This window comes from Anabrus simplex, chromosome 6, assembly GCF_040414725.1.
Source record: "Anabrus simplex isolate iqAnaSimp1 chromosome 6, ASM4041472v1, whole genome shotgun sequence".
NCBI lineage: Eukaryota > Metazoa > Arthropoda > Insecta > Orthoptera > Tettigoniidae > Anabrus > Anabrus simplex.
In genome coordinates, this window is record NC_090270.1 from 300,316,382 (window position 1) to 300,329,904 (window position 13,523).

Sequence of the window (13,523 nt, forward strand, 5' to 3'; positions counted from 1 at the left end):
ACATGATATCCTTCCACATCAGCTGAAACATATTGGGCTTGACAGTTAAGATGTGAATATTATCAAAAAGCTGTATTGGAAGCAAACAGCTCACATCAAAATTGGAGACCACATTACTGGAGAGATAATGATGCAAAAAGGTGTGAGACAATGTTGTATCCTCTCTCCAACCCTTTTTAACTCATACGCTAAAGCTATTTTTCAAACTGCCCTTGATGAAAACCATACAGAAATCAAGATCTACAGGAAGCAAATAAACACCCTCTGCTATTCAGATGACACCATGACACTTGCTGACAATTTAGAAGACCTTCAATTCCTTCCAAAAAAACACTAATGAAGTAAGCAAAGGAGTTTGACCTTTATGGTAACCAGCAAGCAAAACATCACTAATGTTGATATCGCATTGGACAGAACCATTGAAAGGCTGTCATAATTTATGAAATGCTGGTTAACACAAGAATGGGATCCAGATGTAGAAATTAAAATCAGAATCAGAATCACAAGGAGTGTGTTTCTGAAAATGGAACATCCTGTGTGCCTTGGTGAGCTTTGATTCAAAACTTGTTGGTGTTGTGAAGAGTTACGTGTTTACAAAATATCCTCTTCAGGTCCGTATTGATATGGCGATCTAAGAATCAAAGAATTATTCAACCACCTAATCAATACCTTTATTTGCCTTTGGCAATTTTATAAAATCATTAGTAGTACGTTTCAACTGCTTCGCAGTCGTCATCATTAACTACATTCACTTATGCTTAGGTATAAAAAGTGAACATAATATATGTTCTTCTATCAGCCTTGATCTTTTCTCATGGGAAACTTACAACTTTGTCTAATGGGGAAGGATGATAGTGGTGGGCGGGGGAGGTGAGTGCAGGGGGGGGGGGGGAGAGGAATGCTTGAAAAGTAATTAAAACTTGTCCTTAACTAAAATATTGTTAAAAAGTTTTCTTCCAATTTAGAAGATAAAAACGTCTTTTAATCTCCTTTTCTAGCTTCTGGTCAGAAGCGTATTTGAAAAATACTAACTATCTTTTTACAAACTAATTACTTAAGATGTAATTAAAACTTATCCTTAACTAAAATACTATAATTTTAAGTCCCTTTCATGCTTGTGCTCATAAGCATGTTTGGAAAAAACACTGGTTAACTTGTTATAATTTTGTCACTAAAGGTGGATTTCCTTATTGCCCAAATTTTGAATGCTCTTGCAGCTCAGTGTTGGGATGTGCTTAGATGTTACTTGTCCATGAACTAGACAACTGGGCAGCTTGTAACACAATCTGCAACCAGTAGAAAATAGGTAAAAAATAATTAAAAATGTTTCTTCCAAAAGTGTTGGCATTTTGAATTATTAATTCTAATTAATTCTAATTAATAATTTGAATTTATTATGATTATAATTATTAATTTTAATTAATTATATTTCTATTATAATTATACAATTTAATTTTTTTTTAAACTTATTTTCTACTGGTTGCATATCCTGTTACAAACTGCCCAATTGTCTGGTTCAAGGACAAGTAACATCTAACCAAGTCCCAACATTGAGCTGCAAGAGCATTCAAAATTTGGGCAAAAAGGAATCCACTTTTAGTAATAAAATTATAACAAGTTAACCAGTGCTTTTCCAAACACGCTTTTGAGCATTAGCATGAAAGGGACTTAAAAAAAGGATTTCATCTCCTCAACTGGAAGCTGACAAATGTTTTAATAGTATTTTAGTTAAGGATAATTTTTAATTACATTTTAATTACATCTTAAGTACAGTGGAACCTTGGATTGCGAGCATAATTCGTTCCAGCTACATGGTTGTAATCCAAAGTGCTCGTATATCAAAGCAAGTTTTCCCATAAGAAACAATTAAAACGCGGGTGATTCATCCACAACACAAAAATATTTCTTTCTCATACCATTTCTAAAACAAAATATAACGTAAAACAAATTAAAGTGCACTTTTTCTTACAATACGCTCATTGTTCCTGTGAGGGAGATGAGAGATGACATGAGAGGGGTTACTGTGTAGCAAGAATTTCATTAACGAAATCACTGCTGTCTGTTAGCTCACTGGAATTGTTTCCTTTTCGTGCATCTTTAACGAGGCTGTCCAATGACTGTTGCTTTTGCCTCTTTTTGAGGATTTCACAAAAATGTGACATTGCTTTGTCATTGAACTGATTCATCGCTCGCACTGCTACAGCTTTATTCGGGAGGTGTTTTTCTACAAAATTTTGCACCGTTTCCCACATTTTGCACTTCTCCCTAATCTCAGTTGAAGTGAGGGATTCCATTGGCTTTTCCTGCTTCTCTTCTCTGGACAAGATCTCCACAACCTCCTCCTATTGTTCGCGATGCAGGTCCATCTGTTTGTTGGTGGTCAGTTCCTGGCTATGTTCTTCCACCAGCTCTTGAATGTCCACGTCATTCACCTCCAGCCCCATGGCCTTCCCTCAGGATACAATTTCATCGACAGTTGGTGGCTCATTGTCACCAACAATCCCCTCAAAGTCACGTCCAAGAACACAGTCAGACCACAGCTTTCCCAAGCGGAAGTGAAAGTTCTCTTGGTGACTTCATCCCAGGCTTTATCGATGATCTTCAGGCAGTTCACGATGGGGAAATGATTTCTCCCAAACTCTCGGAGGGTAAAGTTTGTTTCTTCAGTCACTTCAAAACATCACTCAAATAGTGCTTTGGTGTGTAGCTTCTTGAAATTTGAAATGACTTGCTGATCCATAAGCTGGAGTTGTGGAGTAATATTGGGAGGAAAGAAATTAACCTTAACGAACTTGAATTCCTCCAATAAGACGTCCTCAAGAACTCAAGGCCTGGAGGATGAGCAGGAGCATTGTATAACCAGCAAGACTTTGAGTGGCATTGTTCATCCATTCAACAAAATAACAGGGGAGGGGAAAACTTAGGCTCACGTGACACTCGTATTGCGGAACCTCACTCGCTTATCAAGTTACAATTTATTTAAAATGTTTGCTTGTCTTGCAAAACACTCGTAGACCAAGTTACTCACATTACAAGGTTTCACTGTAATTAGTTTCTTAAAAGTTAATTAGTATTTTTCCAAATACATTTTCAAGCAGAAGCCCATAGGCGACCTGCGCGTCATGATGAGGATGAAATGATGATGAAGACGACACATACACCCAGCCTCCAGCGAAATTAACCAATTAAGGTTAAAATTCCCGACCCTGCTGGGAATTGAACCCGGGACTCCTGTGGCCAAAGGCCAGCACGCTAACCATTTAGCCATGGAGCCAGACAGCCAAGTCAGTAATGGAAGATCTTGTTGATAATGGTAAAGCTTAATTTTAAAAAATAATTAAGAATGATATTGTCATTCTACAGTACCAGTATTTCCTACTGTGAATTTGGGGTGGAGAATACTTTGCAGACTGCACGGTTCAAATGAGTAACCCTGGTAAAGGATACATTGCTGAGTAGCTGACGTATGGGTGGTGCTGAGTAATGATATTGATTAATGTGCCTGGATGGTGTGAAGTGTTGCTCATAGGATTAGTCATGCTGCAATGGCTCTTTCTGGTTCAGAGAGGAAAGCAATGACAAACTGCCTCACTCTTCATCTTGTCTAGTATGCCATATTACAGTGCCGACACTGGTTTTTGTGATCTCCTTTTAACTGCGGAACCTTTGAGGATCCAATCAGCCAGCAGACTGATGACTCAACAGACAGGTGATTAGATCCTAGGTCAATATAGGTGCCCTTAACCTAACATACCTTAGCTGTAGGAGACAGGGGAATCCTCTCAACAGTATCTTCCCATGATACCCAGGTGCCATTATTTTTCTTGTCATACACCCAGTCAAACACAGTCCCACGACTAGGAAATAACTGCTCCTTTGCTAGTTTGAACTTTGCTGGCTTTGGGTTCTGATCATCAACACCATAAATTATATTTCGGAAAAAAGAATCAAAGTGGACTCTGCTTTCTCCTGAAAGATAATTAATTATACACAATGTAAATATACAAAGTAGATAAATAATAATAATAATAATAATAATAATAATAATAATAATAATAATAATAATAATAATAATAATAATAATGTAATTTAAATAATGGTGTGTAGCCTCCGGAGAGGCCTTTCAAGTTGACACCATACAAGTGACTTGCGCGTCTGTGAGGATGGGACTCTACCTAAGGTGAAATCTAATGCTGAAGATAGCACAAACATCCAGCCCCTGAGCCACAGGAATTAACTAATGAAAGTTAAACTACCCGACCCAGCTGGGAATCGAACCTGGGATTGTGGTGGCGATGATTATTGTTTTAAGAGGAAGTACAACTGGGCAACCATCCTCTATTAACACCAGTCAGAGGGAACAAAATGGAAGGGCTCTGATACTTTGAAAAATGAAGATATCATCCAAAGAAAGACAAGGGCCAGGAAGGGCGTGAAAATTAAAGACTCCCTAGGCCTCCAAATGTAATACCGTCGGGATGAGAAAAGAACAAGTGTTGACCAAGGGAGGTCGGATAGGATAGATGAAAGTGAAGAGCCTGGCACAAGTAACAAATGAATGGAAGCAATGCCAGTACTCAGCTAAGAGCCCTGTGGTCGCCAACCCACGTTCCCAAGTTAAGAGCCTCTGGGGCCCTTTTTAGTCTCCTCTTACGACAGGCAGGGGATACCATGGGTGTTATGCTACCGCCCCAACCCACAGAGGGTGTTTTGTCAAGGGACTAATTCATCACACTAGTGTTAATCAGAAAGATAAGAAATAATATTTATTGCACGAAGACATAAACTTACATACATATGGCTACAGCCATTACATATCACTCTTTAGTCGTCATTGTCCCATCATGTTTCAACCGCCACAGAGTCCAAGTAACACATTGATCTCCAGCCAGTGTCTGCCATTTTGAGACCAGGAGCAAATAAACTTAACCAAATTTTTGTAATATCCTCCCACCTTTTAATCATATTATGATTAAAACTACTAAACTTACAAGCAAAACAAAGCAAAGAAAGAATCTACAAACTGAGACGAGAAGGAATTCGTATCTTCCTCCCAAATCATGTAGTAACCTCTTGTGGAACACTTCTGCTACAGACAGCCACAGCAGGGCTCTTTTCCTGGACCTCTTCTTCATTCTGCCACTCAGTGAAGGGAATTGCTTCTAGTGGATAGATATTATGCATAGGCCAGTCCAATTTACCAACATAAGTTTTCACTTTGACCACCCTGACGACACTGTTTTTCCTGGGATATATAGCAACCACTCTTCCTAAAGGCCAGTCCATTCTACGTGCTCCGTCACTTCCAAGGATCACTACTTCCCCCACCTTTAACTCTCGACGTGAGTTCGCCTGACCTTTCCCTGGTTTAGGTTGCCCTAAGTACTTCATCCTAAATCTTTTGCATAATTCTGTCCTCAGATGCTGCGTATATCTGAATCTCTTTCCATGGCTTATCCGATCAATGTGTTCAATATCGGGCACTCCCACCCAGGAATATCCTGAAGAAACATTGTTGGAATTAACACTAGTAAATCATCACTGTCTTCAGATAAGTAAGTCAATGATCGAGAATTAATAATTGCTTCAGTGTCCCAGTTCCTAGTAATCTAAAGAGGAACGACCTAACATTTGTCACAACAACTTCTTTAACATCTGAACAATACGCTCCCAAAAAGGATTGAATTTCCAAGCGATTCTCAGACAACTAGCCTCTACACTCACTTTTATCCAGTCAATATCACGGAACGCATTTTCAGCTCCCACAAAACTACTTCCATTATCACTGTAAATAAAATTCAGTCTCCCTCTCCGAGCAATGAATCTTCATAATGCTTGAAGGAACCCTGAAGTAGACAAAGTCCTGATGAGCTCAAAGTGTACATCTCTGAAAACAGCATACGAGAATATCGCTATCCACACTTTTTCACCCCCTTGGAGATGTAATGGGCCAACCAAATCTACGCCTACAATCTCAAAAACAGAAGTGTCTTGAATTCTATCCTCTGAAAAATGTGCGACCTCTGTAGTAGTTCTTTTCACTTGGTATCTTCTACACTTGACACAGCCAGAAATGACATTTCTTATGGTTCTTCTACCACTGATGATCCAAAACCATTCTTACAAAGTAGAGAACAGAACTTGTACTCCAGCATAAGACAATTCCAGATGTTTCTCCATGATCATCATGTGAACTAGCTTATGATTAGCAGGTGTCCGACTCGTTGGCTGAACGGTCAGCGCACTGGCCTTTGGTTCAGAGGGTCCTGGGTTCGATTCCCGGCCAGGTCGGGGATTTTAACCTTAATTGGTTAATTCCAATGGCACGCAGGCTGGGTGTATGTGTTGTCTTCATCATCATTTCATCCTCATCACGACGCGCAGGTCGCCTACGGGCGTCTAATGGAAAGACCTGCACCTGGCGAGCCGAACCCTTTCTGGGATATCCCGGCACTAAAAGCCATACGACATTTCATTTTCATTAGCAGGTATCAGGATGGGAGTTAGGAATAATTCTCCACCCTTTCTCCTTATTAACCTCATCTTGACTTGAAGTAACCCACTTTCATCCTCAAATACATTGTGAGATTTGAGGGATGACTATTCCTTTTCTCCAAGCATCCCTTGCGTCACAATCTTCCATAGCCTCCTTTCAGCCATTTGCAATTCTTCCACTTCAAGTTCCTTTGAAGTGTGTCGTCCTCTCTTTCCTGCCATGTTGTGGATGAATTGCTAAATCCAAGCTGTCATCCCGATGATGACGATGATGTAGGTCATCAGCCCCTATGCTGTCATCCTGATAACTTTTGTGTACTTCAAAAAATACTGAAGATAAATTTTTTTCTTCTGGTTTTGAGGAAACTAAAACAGCAGAAATTCCTTTTAATCTCTACATTGACCTTTTCTTCATCAGGCATGACATCGTCCATTGTCAACAGGCTACTCAGAACTAGAGCATCTCAGCCACTGAGGGCCCTCCCACCATTTCGATATCAGGAGTCTGGCAGCAGAGCAGCCCAAGAGGGTAGGTCAGGTAGGTTATTCACTCCACGCACATGATTCCAACTAGCAGGGTTAGACAACTGTTTAATTTCCTTCACTTAATTGGCCACCAAAGTTCCTCAGACTTCCTTCCTCTTGATTCAGCAGAGTACTGGTATGGAATCCGTCCAATAATAAGATGAAAGATCTTCAAATCCTAAACTTGCCTTTATGGAGAAAGCAAGACGAGCTCCAACTGAACAAGCTAACAGTTCCAACTGAGAAATAGTAGTTTTCTTCATAGGTGCTCCACGAGACTTCGCTTGTATAAGGGTTACATTTGAGTTTTGACCATCTTGCGATCGAAAAAATACAACTGCGGCATATGCCATGCTGCTCCCAGCACAAAATTTATGAAGGCTCCTAGATTCCTGTGTTTCACAGGGTGCTATTTGTCTACGAATTTTAATATCAGACAATACGTTCAGTTCCCGAAGCCATTTTCAAATTTATTCCTCATTTTCTCCTCTGTTTCTTCATCTCAGTTCATTTTCTTCCACCAACTTTCCTGTAACATCTACTAGGCTACTAAAGAGACAGGACAGGTAAAATCTATAGGGTCAAAGATGCTCTGGGTAGCTGTCAATACATTTCTTCTGGTGATCTTCTCCCCAGTCTTCAGTATGTCAGTTTGTTCATAAGAAAGGACATCTTTCGCTTTATTCCCTCAAAACATTAAAATTTATCTCAGAAGTAGATGAATCTCTATCAGAAGAATTTAGACATATGTACTCCCATTACGAAGTTTGAACCGTGCTCTGCCCAGCAATGCTGTAGATTCTTCCATGTACATAATTCTTCCTCACTGTCTATGTACCGCGAGGGTGAATCCGCCCCGTTCAATCAAATGAAGTGCCTTGAAAAATGTCATCTTAATATAAACTTGCAACAACTTGTGCAAGAAGTTTGGACTTTTCCTCACAGATGTCTCTACAAAAAAATTGATGTTATGCCCTCTAGTGTGGAAAGGAATGATTAAGACTACAAAGTAATTTGTTATTTTAAGGTTTCCCAAACTGAGTTGATTTGTCTTCGTTTTTTTGTGTATCACAGTTGTCAACACTTCGATCCCCTTCCGCCAACTTCAAATTAACCAATAGGAAATTTTGTATGTGTACGAGTATTTTTCAACCAATTGTTTTCTTGTAAATAATTATACAATAAAAATTGGGGCTGGGTCAAACCTTAGCCCAGAACTCTCTAGAACCTTCCTCTCGGGTATAAAAATTGACAATTTTTCGAGTTACCTTGTCTTCTTGATCGTCCAGTTTACTGAGTGTGTGCTAATAGTAGAGGCGGAGGCATCTCGCCCTTCATTGAGCAGTCCAGCGCAGTAAGGTAATGGCAGTCATTTAATAACTAGGTGATAGTCTCTGAAAGCTAGCTCGAGGGGAAGGTTCCCTATCTTTAATAAAGTAACTTTAAATTTACAATCTACTAAAATGTAAATTTCTACTATAAATTTCAAACAAGCCTAAAAGCACTTAGCTTAAATTCGGAAATAGGAAGTCTGACACCCTCTCAAGTTCCCTATCAACTTGGCTTCGAGCTGACTACGATTTTGTAACCGTTTTCAGCCTGTAACTTAAATTTTCTACTTCTAGTCACCTCATTAGTATAGGATTAGCCTCTGTGACATCGGGCAGTGAGACCAACTAGGGTTTTAAAATTCTAAGTGTAAGTTCCAAGGAGTGCAAATGTCTGCATCCGCATCATTTTGATTTCTGCGCCAGTAACTTTAACCTGTGTTTTGTTTTTTCTTCCCACCAAGGCCCAGTAGAATGAGTATTCAATACTCCTGTAAAAGTCTTTATGTTAAGTGGTCAGACTGTTGAGAGTTTAAGACAGTGAATTCTGTTTGAATTATTAAATGTAGGTTGTGCCTCGAGAGACCTGGAAAATATAAATTTCAATAAGCAAAGATGTTCTGGTTGTTGAAAGTGGCCTAGGTAAGGCAGTAGTGGTATAAGGTTTGGAGCTCAGTCTCCTAGATAATTCATTGAGCATTTGCTGCTCTTTCTATTCTTGTGGAGGAGGTTTATATAGTCTGTAAATGAAATTGGGAGACCTGTACCCTTGACTCTTGGGTGTATGGAGCAATGGTGCTCAAAAAACATTTGTAAAACTGGGAGCTCTAAGCTCAGATGATTAATTGGCAAATCCTGTTGATTTTCTGTTGATCTTGTTCTGTCGCTGAGTGACGTGTTTTGTTAATATTTTGCATTTGAAAAAAAAAAAGAGAGGAGAAAAGATATATAACTTTGATTTTTAAAGATTTTGATTAATCTTTTGATTGTAGTAGATAGACCCATTCATGCCCGCACCTTCTTTCACCTCTGTCCACCACGGAATCTCCATAACAGTCTACACAAGTGATACATTTATCAATATAAAAGGAGTTTCTCAACTTTACAGCTATGTCTCAGTAGTCTGTACTGTATTTCAAGTGTAGATCTAACATTGCTTCTAGCAGAAATGAGCTGTAATTCAGTCCAAATACTACTCGGCAATGACAAAATGCCATTAATTCTCTTCTCTCTAAATTCTTCCACCACAAGAATCATAAACAATCATAGCAGTTTCTTGGACAGATATCTGAAGGAAAACCTTTCTAATATCAGATATCATCCCTATCCTATTCTTCCAAAACATCAAAAGAAGCATGGGGATTTGTAGTAGTACCTTATTGGTAGACTTGTCTTTAAATATTCCTCGGTGTGGTAAATAATAACACAGATCTTTGTTTACTTCCTCTGGAACCTCTTCAATGATGTCTTCATTTATCCACTCCAGAAACATCTTTCTATATTCCTCAAACTTTCCTTCTCTGGTCAACCTATTCGAAACAGAGATCAATCTCTTTTCCGCTATCTCCTTGTTGTTCCGTAGATAGTGACGGCTTTCCAGCCAAGGTAACACAACTTGGTATTGGACATTCCTATTAACTTTTACTGTATTTTGAAAGTAGTTATATGTGGCTTCTTCCATTTCTTCTCTTGACTTGTTTTCCACTGGGTCAGATATGCTTATGGTATCCAAGTTCCATAAGTCAGCTATCGAAGCAGACTGAATGAACAGTGTGATTGTATACAGAGCTAAAGTGTCACCCTCCCCTTCCTTCAGTCTGCAGTCACAGTCCAGCCAAGCGCAGTACTAACGGCTACCAATCCTGATACAAGCTTATGCATTTCATCCATCAAAATACTTCTAGCAACATCAGCTCCTAGAAGAATTTCCATGTCAGTCGGATCAGTTCCCACATCTGAGAGTCATATCCTATTCTCTCCCATCTCTTTCATCCATGGCCCAAACTTCAACTGTGGAATTTTCCCACAAATAACCTTCTGGTCAATCAACTGCAATGTAGTACTACACTCATGTTCACAAAAACCAGAACACCTTGAAAGGCTAGAGATAGGAAGTTCATATTCACAGGACATGTGCATTAGTATGTTTTGAAGAAATTATTAGCATTTAAACCATGTCGGCTCTCAGGTTCAAGGACCATATCGATATCTCGGCACACCACCACCGACCAGTAAAATGTGCCTGCGGCTCTCGTTGTCACTATAAACCGGAAGGTAATGGATTAGTGTGACTTGAGCAGATGTATGCAAGAGCTGTACCATAAAATGAGTGAGTTTGAAGGAGGGCGCATTATTGGCATGAGGGAACGTGATGCAATCATACTGGAAATTGCTGCTTGTGTGGGACGAAGTGTGTTGGAAGTGCAACATGTGTGTGCAGAATGGTTTGCAGAAGGCCGTAGAACACGACAAGATGGGCCTGGTCACACCACCCAGACCCCCCCCCCCCCCCGAATTGCATTGCAGGACAGATCTGCGTCCTCTTCGGTTCTGGCGCAACAGTGGAACAGTGTAGTACATCGTACACTATCAGGAGTGACAATCTGTCAACATTTATTATGGTCTGGCTTACCACAGCATTATCCAATTCTCCGTCTTCCTTTGACTAATGTGCATAAACATGCTAGAATGCAATGGTGTATGGAACGATGCCACTGGGGACAGGAATGGCAGCAAACAGTGTTTTTGGACAAATTCAGGTTCCGTTCATTTCAAAATGATGGCCGCATTTTGGTTCGCCGCAGACAGGGGTAGAAAGATGAAATGATGGGTGCGGCGCTGTGACCCAATGTCAAGCACCAAAGATGAACTGTGAATCCAGGTGAATGCAGCATGGATGGCTATACCCTATTTGGGCCTTATACGCGTCAATGCCACCATGTACGGAACAAATTATCAGTGCCCATGGAGGACCCAGTACCCGCTAGGCAACAGGACACATGCTGAACCTAGGTGACTGAAATGATAATCGTTTCTGAAGAACATACTAATGAACATGTCCTATGAATATGAACTTCCTAACTCTAGTCTTTCAAGGTGTTCTGCTTTTTATGAACATGAGTGTATATGAACCATCACAGCTGCTCACCTCTACATTGTACAAATGGTGGTCTTTTTCACAGGTCTCAGCGCCTCCAAATAACTTATGTATCATTGTCTCTGTTTTTAAAGGTTTGTACCCCATTACCTCGGCTGTCTTCTGTAAGTTGTTGGATCCCTGGGATCCACTATCAATGCTCGGACCTTCCTCTCCTTCCCCTTATGCATCAGCTTGATATACAATACTTAAAAAACACCATTTTTGTGGCATTCTGAATGTTCGTGGAGGTATTGCTCTGGTTTTCTCCACCTTCCCGAGTTCTAGGTTCAGGTTTCTCTTCAGCCCTTTGTGCATTCAGTTTATGGCACATAATGACAGCATGAGGATTAGTACACAAGGGGCATCAAATGTGTGCCTTGTATTTCTTGACCCTGTGTCTTAACTTCAGACATGCAAAACAACACTTTTCTTTTGCTAGCTTGTTACACTTTTCTTCCAAGCTCATTTGTTGAGCAAGGTGGCATTCCTTACTCTCATGTGGTTTGCTGCACACACTTTTGCTTCTTGCTATCAAATTTCACAAAGAACAATGAACTCACAGTTGGTATTGATGTGTCTTCAGAAATTTCCCTCCTTCCTTTCTCTTCATTTTTCTTATTGGCTAAACCGAAACCTGCTGTGCAAAGGTAATCCTTTCTTCTCCGTCCACTCCACATTTGAGGAAATTAAGAAGAGCCTCCAGTTTATCTTTATGTGGATTGATAAAATCTTCATTTGCTGATGATTGATTTCTGAGCCATATGCTTAAAACAACTTCAGGTAAGCACGATTCTACGAGGGAGAACAGTATTGACCCATATTTATCCCTGGTTACAGCTACTGATTCTAAAGTTCTTAACTTACTCTCTAGTGTATCATACAAGATGGCTATCTATGATCTGTCTTTCTTATGGGACACATTCTGTATGACTAACCCAATAAGCTCCCTATCGTCACACTCAGTCAAAAGATCCTCACGTCCAGACCATTCCTTCATGCACTCTAAAACCTTTGGATAGTTTTTGACAGTGACAGGGAAACTATTTACCGGTTCTCTGGCTCGACTGTCAGGTTTGGTGCACTGAATTAGATACTGAAATTCATCTTCAGATTCTACATCACAATCTTCATGGATTATTTTAAACATGCTCCAGAATCCAAGCCAATCCTTTATCCCCCCCACAAACTTGGCTAGTTCCAACTCAGGTAGTTTTAAATTCTTTTCAGCTGCAGATGAAATATCAGATCTGTGATCTCTAACCATGCCTACATTTTCAGTACATAAATTGTCATCTTTAACTTTACATTGTCCAAATTATCTCTGTGTATCAACTGCTTTGTACTCAAGGTTAAAAAACATCATCCTTTTGTTCCAACGTTAGTTTTTTTTTTTTTTTTTTCCATCTAGTGAGGAAAAGGTCAGCACTTAACCTCTCCAATTTCATCAGCATCTTTTGTGCTGATTTCAGATCAACTATTTCACTGGTTAAACTTCACATTAATTCATTATACACCTTTGTAAAGGCGATACATTGTTTCACTAACCTTTCCATGGTCATGTGCCAGTATTTTTCACTGACAAAGAAATCTTACATATCCTACTATAACTTTTCTTAATTAATGCATTATGATCACGTCAGGGTCACCATATGTTTTGTTAAGGGACTAATTCACCAAACTAGTGTAACCAGAAAGATAGGAAATAATATTTATTGCACAACAGCATAAACATACATACACATGGCTACAGCCTTTACACATCATCTTTTGTCGTCATTGTCCCACCACGTTTCACCCACCATAGAGTCCAAATAACACACTAATCTCCAGCCAGTGTCCCCCATTTTGAGGTAAGGAGCAAATAAACTTAAACAAATTTTGATAACAGAGGGGTTGAACTTGCCCCTCTTACTAGAAGAAGGAAACATCTGTGGTTGACTGAAGACTGTGACAACACAATAGCTCAAAAACAGGCAGCCTGGATGAAATGGAACTCTAAAAAGACCAAGGACAATTGCAAGAACTTTCTGGAACAA

General features: G+C 39.7%; 1 protein-coding gene across 1 annotated transcript in view; it reads right to left on the bottom strand.

The window, feature by feature from the left end:
• The window catches only part of Dnah3 (dynein heavy chain 3, axonemal), a 912,075-nt gene that overhangs the window by 359,698 nt on the left and 538,854 nt on the right, over positions 1-13,523 (bottom strand). Inside the window, exon 34 of the mRNA XM_068228454.1 lies at positions 3,755-3,969. Within this exon, the coding sequence (XP_068084555.1) occupies positions 3,755-3,969 (215 nt within the window). The remainder of the gene's footprint in view (positions 1-3,754; positions 3,970-13,523) is intronic.